General features: G+C 47.5%; 2 protein-coding genes across 4 annotated transcripts in view; one reads left to right on the forward strand and one right to left on the reverse strand.

Moving 5' to 3' along the window:
* Positions 1 to 260, forward strand: part of hypk (huntingtin interacting protein K) — a 2553-nt gene extending 2293 nt beyond the window's left edge. Inside the window, exon 6 of one of the 3 annotated variants that reach the window (XM_086224726.1) lies at positions 1 to 260. This exon is cut by the window's left edge and continues 39 nt beyond it. In XM_086224726.1, the coding sequence (XP_086080852.1) occupies positions 1 to 245 (245 nt within the window). In that variant the 3' untranslated portion in view covers positions 246 to 260. The other 2 variants (XM_086224735.1, XM_086224743.1) reach the window with 2 other exon arrangements.
* Positions 125 to 6031, reverse strand: mfap1 (microfibril associated protein 1). The gene is made up of 8 exons (XM_086224714.1): positions 5824 to 6031; positions 4801 to 5017; positions 4548 to 4686; positions 4266 to 4453; positions 3036 to 3305; positions 2765 to 2924; positions 1774 to 1863; positions 125 to 628 (listed from the first exon to the last, which is right to left on the reverse strand). The coding sequence occupies exons 1-8, from the start codon at positions 5900 to 5902 to the stop codon at positions 449 to 451; spliced, it is 1323 nt and encodes a 440-aa protein (XP_086080840.1). The 5' UTR covers positions 5903 to 6031; the 3' UTR covers positions 125 to 448.
* Between the last annotated feature and the right edge of the window lie 2309 nt (positions 6032 to 8340).

Consider the following 8340-nt stretch of genomic DNA (forward strand, 5'->3'; position numbering starts at 1 on the left):
AGTCTGAGGGAACACATGGGGAACGTGGTGGAGGCGCTGGTGGCTCTGACCAACTGAACACTGGACTGCTTCATCTGTCAAGACCTTGTCTTTTTTACAAAAATAAAAACAAACATTTGGAAGGTTGCTGTGAGAACTGGTCAATGTACATATTTTATTCACAAACAGACAACGTTATCACATGGTTGTTGACGAAGGTTAAAAATGTTACAAAGGAGGTTTCTCTTCACTTCGTCTCAATGTAAAAACGCAGCATCCTTCAGCCTCTGCAGGAAGAGAAATACAAAGACCTACAAACGTTTCTGGTGTCTCGTCACATTCCAGTCACACAATCGACAACCAGACCGGCTGCGCGGTTTGAGTCCAGGCTCTTAAACAACGGTGCGACGTCCTTGTGAAGGAAACTCCCAGCAGTCTCGTCTGCTCCTGGAAGTCCAGCAGTGCCGCCTCAGGTCTTCCTCTTCTTCACTGTGGGCCGGTCGAACACGTCCCTCACTCCCGCTGCCTTCTGCTTGAAGAACTTGCTGTTCTGAGCGCTCTCCTGAGCCCAGGCAGAGTCGAAGGATGTGGTGTCCTGATCAACCAGGTGGGTGTATTTGGTGCGTCCAGACCGCCCAAAGTTTTTGACCTATGATGGGAAAGAAAACATGAGGTCAGGGGGAAAATTCTAAATATGACTGATGAAGTGAAGGATACAAAGAAGATGTGCATGTAGGCGAGGACGTGGCGCTGCAGGTCCTCTGATCACATGATCTGCCTCCATCAGGTTTCGCTCACAAATTGTGATCTACATCAAACAACTGCATCTGCTGATGTCATCTCCCCATCACACTGGACGAGCGTGCTGACATCAGGGATAACTGTTACAGATGTGGGTCGGTGCAGCAGACCTCCGTGGTTTGGCCCTCCATGGGAGCAACGCGTTTCTGGTCGGCTCTTCTCATTCTGCATGTCACATCAAGGAGAGGCTGCTCGCCAGAATGCATGAGGCAACGGGCTGAGTGGCGACTGCAGGTTACATATTAATGACAGTAATTCCTTTGGCTGGGTGGATGAATTCTGTGCACGTGGACTCGGATCAGAGCCGATCAGGGCATCACTAGTCTGAGTCAGTGACTGCTGATGGCAGTAAGGGGCGGGGACCGTCAGTGGAGTGAATCGGGTTCACGCTGGCTCTGTTCTGGCCACAGACGCGCGTGTGGGGTTCTAGTCGCCCCGCAGCACAAACCCAGCTGTTTCTACGCAGGTTCTGTCATTATAAATGCAAACTGATGGCAGACATTGGTGACAGCAGCGGCCATCCTGACACTCACGTTACACGTGGTGGACGTCTGAGTGTCTCAGGTCTGAGCCTTTCTGATGAGTGATGGACTTAAGCCGCACACACGAACCAAACACCTGGATATATATAACACGCTAAACCGTCACATCTGGCAATGACAGGAGCGTCCATCAGCCCCCCCGATGGCAGCAGCATTGCTAAAGCTGACATCAGATCAAACCCTGAACGCATCGCTGGGGCTGATCTCATGAACTTTTTTTGTTTACTTGTTGGTTGATGAGACTTGACCCACATACTGGTCACAGATGGGCTTTGGGTCACATGACCAGGACAGTATAATGGAGGCCGCTGCACCACAGCTGACATCTTGCTGACGTCAGTGTGACAGGATTTCCACCATCATGTGCGACAGGAATAAAAATGTGGCTGTTGAGTGTTTTTTGTTGGACAAGTAAAACCCAGACATGAAAGCCAAATGGAAGGCGGCCCACCTGCATGACTTTGGGTAAGATAGTTTTGTTGAAGTGATCCTCGAGAGTCGGGGCGCTGAAATCTCTCTTGTAAACGTCCTCCTCCTCATCCTGGGAATGAAATCATGTGACAGTTAGAGCCCACTCGTCACCTCCAGCATGACAAGCATATACACAGGAAACATATCACCTCCAAGAGTGAGAGCTCTCTGAGACTGAGGCGCTGCCTCTGACTGACAATTCAAGCATCCCTGTCACTTATCAACCGACGAACGTTCGTCACGGCCGGCGGCTCAACAGTGACGCTGACATCATGTTTGGTTGTGGCCAATTAGTCTTGTTGTGATTCGTGCTGAGGTAGTCAGTCAGTGATTGAATGGATGGATCACAAGCCTATTTGCAGAGACGATTGGATCCTCTCTTAATATTCCACAATAATGTAGTAATTTAACAAGACTCACCTATTCTCTACTGTGTAAAATGAAACCAACTTCTTCGCTAAATATCTAGCACTCAACCAGCTGCACTGCCATGTTTGTAGTTTACACTTTCAGTATAAGCAGCCGATGAGGAGGACTCGTGAGTTGTGTTAGCGGTGCTAGCTTGAGCTGGTTTAGCATCCTGGAAGGGACAGTGAGTCCACAGCATGAATGTTGCTTTGTGGCTGTGAGCACCAGCTTCATACCGAACCCTCAGTTCCTTGTAACTGCTGCTGCTGACTGTTGGGTCTGTAAAGAGCCTCTTCATGTGATTTTTGTTGTTGATAACACGGAACACAAGTCATGCAATGGTGGAGGGGAGAGCCCGTCTCACAGCAGTGCAGCCGTCACCGTGGCAGGAAACTCAAACTAGGATCTGCGATCGCTCGCTGCCTCGACTGTGCTGCAGTCACTCGTCAGTCTTTAGCTGTGAGAACACACGAGTGCAATGTTTCTGAAGAGCGGTGAGTGCAGTGGTTCCTGTGGACTGTGGTCTTGGTGCGCTGCCACTGCAGCCATGGGAGGCAACTCACCATGAAGAAGGCTCCTCTGTGGTAGTACTTCTGCAGGAACTTGTATTTGCCTTTGGTGGCTTTGTTGGTGATCATTTTGCCGTTATTGCGGAGCTCAGCCCTGCGTTCTTCCTCCGTCAAACTATGGAACCTCTCGATTTCCGACTTCTCCCTCTCTATGCTGCAGATAAACACCACACATTACCATGCTCACATTACAAACATGACATCATCACAGCCCTGTGGCCGATTTCCCTGAAGACTGCAGTTAAAAGCTGCAGAGTCCACTCACACTTCTCGAGCCTCTCTGTCCCTCTTAATACGTTTCAGCTCTCGGACTTTCCAGGCTTCATATTCCTCCTCCTCGTTCTCTCCGTCGGTGTCCAAGGCTTCCAGGGCAGCCAGGGTGCGCCGGTTCTCTTCAAACTCCTTCTTGGCCTCCTCCTCTACGATCTTCAGAGTATAGCGCCGCCGCTCCTCCTGCTGTCTTTTGGCCTCTGCCTCCAGCTCTTTCTGCTTCTGCTCCTCAGCTTCGCGCTCGGCCACAGTCACTCTGTCCTTCCTGTAATACAAACACACACCTACTAAACATCTCACCAAGACAAACATGTCACTGTCCTGCTGCTGCCATGACACAAGCAAGCACAACTCTGACTGACGATCCGATGGAGGACTGCAGACTGTTCTAACCCTGCCAAGTCAAGGCACAGAAACGGCAAAAATAAAGCTCATCAAGTGCAGTTCCTTTCTTTTTTGTACTGAACTCCATACATTTTTGTATATTTTTTGCCCATTTAACAAGAAGTGCCATGTAAGGTTTCAAGGTTAACAGTCACCTGGGGCAAATTAAAAACGTGTGGTCTGTGACTGGCCGCTTCATTGCAGTGATTTCAGTTGTGTGACTGTCAGCCTTGCCTGAGCCTCCCTGACCTCAGTCGTCAATCACGATGGACGACTCTCAACCCAAGTTAGCAAAGCCATGTTACAGGGGAGACGGATGTTGAGTGTTTCTCCCTTCGTTGAAAACAAACATACATGATAGTTGTAATTAACAGTAGGCAGCTAATTGAAGCGTATTATTTAAGCTTTGTTCATAATCACAACACTACCCACCCGAACAAGGCGCTGGATTCCGTTTCTGACTGATTCAAACTTGTATTGTTTCAGTAACTAAAGGTGGGGAAAGACTTCAGTCTACAAAAATGACTCGTCTTCTGTCGACTGCTACGTGACTGGTGAGATGTGGTGATGGATACTGGAGCTGGTTGGAGCGCTGCAGGTGCAGCTGGACTCAATACGCGTCATCCCACGGCACGCTGTCACAGACAGAAGCTAACAGGGGAAGGCTGCAGTTGTTTGATAGCTCCCTTTTGTTACATTCCCACAGATGAAATTTTTAATATGATGGACACAATAATACTAATCAAGATAAATGAGCTCTGGTATCAGAACCAGTATCGGTGTCAGCAAATGTGGATCAGTCAAGGATTTTTGGATCCTGCCCCTCTGGTTCAGTTCTTACTTGCGAATGAATACGGGCTTGAGTCGTGGCTCCGCTTCGTCCTCACTGTCAGTGTATTCTTCATATTCAGACTCGGACTCAGACTCCTCCCCAGATTTCCCCTCCTCCTCTACCTCCATGACCTCCATCTCCTCATTTTTTCGTTCCAGCGCTCGCTGACGCATCATTGCTCGGCGCCTTTCAATTTCCTACACAAAAGGCCACGTAAAAATGTGATTCACTGAATAAACCCACTGGATCAAATAACAAGAAAACACACTTAAATTGAGATCATATCAGAACCTCATCATCGACTTCTTCCTCCTCTTCTTCTTCCTCCTCACTACTCTCCTCACGTTCTGGGTGCCATGTTCCTTCATCAGAGTCCTCACTGCTCTCCGCTACAACTTCAGGCTCCACAATCTGCCTGTGTCTCGCAAGCCTTTGGAAAAGAAAGCAAAGAGGTCAAATGACCACAAAGTTTAGTATTGAAATCAGAAGATGTCACTGTCAAGTGAGCAAACTGCTCCTGTCAAGGTGACGAGCTGTGCCATACCTCTCCTCCACGTCCTCAGAGACGCGGTTGAGCAAACGCTTGAGTCGTGGGTCCGACACGTCCTCTTCCTCCAGTTCTACCTCAGGCTCCACTTCCTTTCCCTTTTTCACAAACTGAAAATCCTCGTCTTCCTCATCTGATGAATCCATTGGAGCGTAGTCTGGACGTTTTCCTGACACATACCTCTTCACCTTCACCTTCTCCATTGAAAGCTCACCTGGGACATGTGGACAATTTTAATCATCAGCTTGATCAAGGTCAGTGCTCCCACTGCAGTTACCACATTCAAAATGTTTAAGGTTTAAAATGCTGACTATAAGCTCCAAAATAACTGATACAAATGACAATTGTCACATGAAATGATCTGCAAGGACTTCTAGTTGTCATTTCTAGACAGTTGATCATTTATCAAGGAACAAACTCAATGTAGCTGGCTCCAGGTGGTCAGGCTTGGGGGCAAAATGCATCTTCCTTTACTCAGTGTTGCTGGGGAGAAGAATCACCTCTGTCTCTGGGAAGGTGGTGACGGATAAATGAATGCGTGCAAAACCTGAGCCCACATAGCAGCAGATGCTGCCTTGTGCATTTGTTCGAGCAACGCTGCACATGTGGTCGAACCCAGATATTCATAGACATTTCTTTGCATTATCTGATATCTAAAGCCATCCTTACACTAATGTAGGGAACAATAAACGGCGAAAGGCACCAGAAACCTCTGAAAATGTCAAAACACTCAAATTTCAATCCAAAACCTATTTAAATGTGTACTTTTTGCTGGCCAGACCAGCATTGTTATTCATTGCGACTGGTGGTGTTCGCATCATCTTTAAACCATCGGCACCGGCTAATAAACCACCACCGGTGCCATTTACGCACTGCGGTGAAATCAACACAAAGGGTCAAATCATCTCTCTTCGTCAATTCTGACTGTTTGACCAATGTTACAAATTTAAGTTTCGCTGCTATTAACGTTAGCTTGCTAACGTTGACTTAGCACGCTGCTAGCGAACCGTTCCGTCTCACCCTTTTCATTCCGGACCGGCACGGCTCCAGCCGTGGATTGGATCGGCGGGAGATTCATGTCACGACTAGCGCCAGACATGACTGCTTGTTGAAGAGTCTATTAATGGCGTTAATTCCCTTTAAAATCGACGTCTTTGTGCCAACTGTCGACAGGGCCTTTCGGCTACTATCTTTCTTCTTCCTCGTTGTGTCTGCTTGCGATTCAGCGGCTCGGACACAACCTCTACCGGTGCATAGCGCCACCTACTGTCCCGGCGGACAGCTTGGCCAGCCATAAGGTTTCATTTGACATGAAAGATGCAACAACAAAAAAATCAAATAGTAATGATGATGAAAAATAATAATAGGCCTAAATATACAAAATATAAAAGACATTCAAAAATCATACTTAAGTTATAACATATGAATGCAAGTCGAAGTCACCTATAACTGCTACTTTTAGAAGGAACAGCAACATGGAGGACACTGTGTGTACTTAGCATGATTGCAATAATACACAGATGTCCAGTGAGGTGATTTAATTATAGAGCTACAGACCATTGTAGCATAATTACATTGCCTGACAAAATTTACAATTGGCAAACAGCAAACATTTCATTTCATATCTGGGGTCTTTGTACATGTTTCAGTCATAAACATTTGTCCTCAGCGGTTGTTTTCCCCCACGAGGGACGAGGTAGGTGGGTTGAGAGTAACAGGACAAACTACAGTCTGTTACTTGTCACCTCAGTTGTTTGTTTACATGCATTAGCACATTTGAGTCACTGTTTCATCCATTTTCCCAGGCAGTCCCCTCCAACTCCAGAGGGACAGCAGGGCACCGTGATACTGCTGGTGCTTTCCCAGGCATCGAAGCATGTATGCACCAGGTAGTGAGCTCACCTGGAATAACACAAGAACAAGCAAAGAATTAAGGAACAACAGAAGACTGACACCAACCACTGCACCAAGGCCCTCAAAGGCCCGTCCCTCCCTCCTTCTGACAGCCGTGCTGATAGTGCATGAATGGGTGCTCAGAGTTTCTCATGAACCTTCAGCGCATTACAAGTAATTGCATGGATATTTTTTTATTGTATTTATTCATTATTTGAACAATCACAAAACAACAAAATCATTGAAAACTTTGTCTTGTCCCGGGAACAAGAAACTGGCCCCACTAGCACTCAGCAGAGCCCCCGTGTGGAGCCCTCCAGCAACTACAGGAAACAGAAGCTCCTCTGAGAAGGAGAACACACATGCACAATACAACACAATGTGCACATGGCTGATAAACTGCTTCCAACAAACATTGGGCTGAGCGTGAGCTGAATGTGCTTAGAAATTCCATTTATACTGAACATTCAGTGCGTTGTCAACTATTTTATATTTTCACCATTCAATTTCTGTTCACTGAGACAAACTTCCGGTCGGTGAGGACGAGTAATCAAGCACAGAGCCACAGAATCCCTTTTCACCTGTGTGACGATTCCTTCACGGTGTGTGGGGTGACTCAGTCCTCCTGAGCTGAGCTGGACCACCACCAGCTCCCTGGATGTGTCAGGACCAGGAGCTGCACTCAGGGCTATGATGCAAATAAGAAAGTAAAGTAACAACAAAAGTAATGTCTTTGCCAGATCAGGTTGTTGTCAAGCTGATCTGGCAAATCGGTGCTTGTGGCAGACTCCAGCAGTCAATGGAAAGTGTTGGTGAATCCTCTGCTCCGCTGCGGATTCATTATCTATAGAGACAACAAAATATTCCTTCAAACTCAGACTTGTGGAGAAAAGAGATTAACTCTTGCTTTCATTAGAGAACCATCTGAATTTCCTTGATGGAATGGGTCGAACCTCCTGTCAGTTGACGCTGCGGTGACTGCGGAGAGGGCGAGGGCGCTTCTGCAGATGAGGAGACTGTCCCTGGACTCCAGAAGGCCGCACGCACCGTGTCAGTTTGGTGGAAAGCACACTTATTTCCTCTGTGATGGACAGTCAGTGACGGGGAGCTAGCTGACGGTACAGTATTTGTAACAGGACCAAGACACTGTACCGCCTGATGAGCAGCCTGCCTAAATGAAAATGTACACTGTAGACATTAAGATGTGAAGTGGAACTTTTCCTTGAGAAGATAAGCACACAAATGAATGACAATATATCTGCAGAATTTGAATGCGGGATCAAGGGTGATGCCACATACTTCCAGAGGACCATCCAATGACCGTAAACACATGCATCCCGCGTCTGAGCCACCTTGGTGGTTCGACTGCCCAGGAGCAGACGAGCTGCGCAGGATGAACCTCCACAGAGACTCTGTGGCGCTCAGGGGAACCTGCTCTCCTGCAACTGAGTCAGGACTGAGTTCCTCCCTTACTCTACTTTTGTTGAGTACTACAAACGTTTCAAAAACCCAGAGGTCAGGCAGCCCTGAGGCAGTTCAGTGGGATGTGCTTCACTCGGTCTGCGTCAAGCAGGACTGGTAGTTTTCTGGCTCCAAGTAACAGCAGCAAACACAACTGCTGCATCGCTGCCGCAAATAACTTCA

This window comes from Aulostomus chinensis, chromosome 2, assembly GCF_037954235.1.
Source record: "Aulostomus chinensis isolate RoL2024-O1b breed Wild chromosome 2, RoL_Achi_v1.0, whole genome shotgun sequence".
NCBI classification, from domain to species: domain Eukaryota; kingdom Metazoa; phylum Chordata; class Actinopteri; order Syngnathiformes; family Aulostomidae; genus Aulostomus; species Aulostomus chinensis.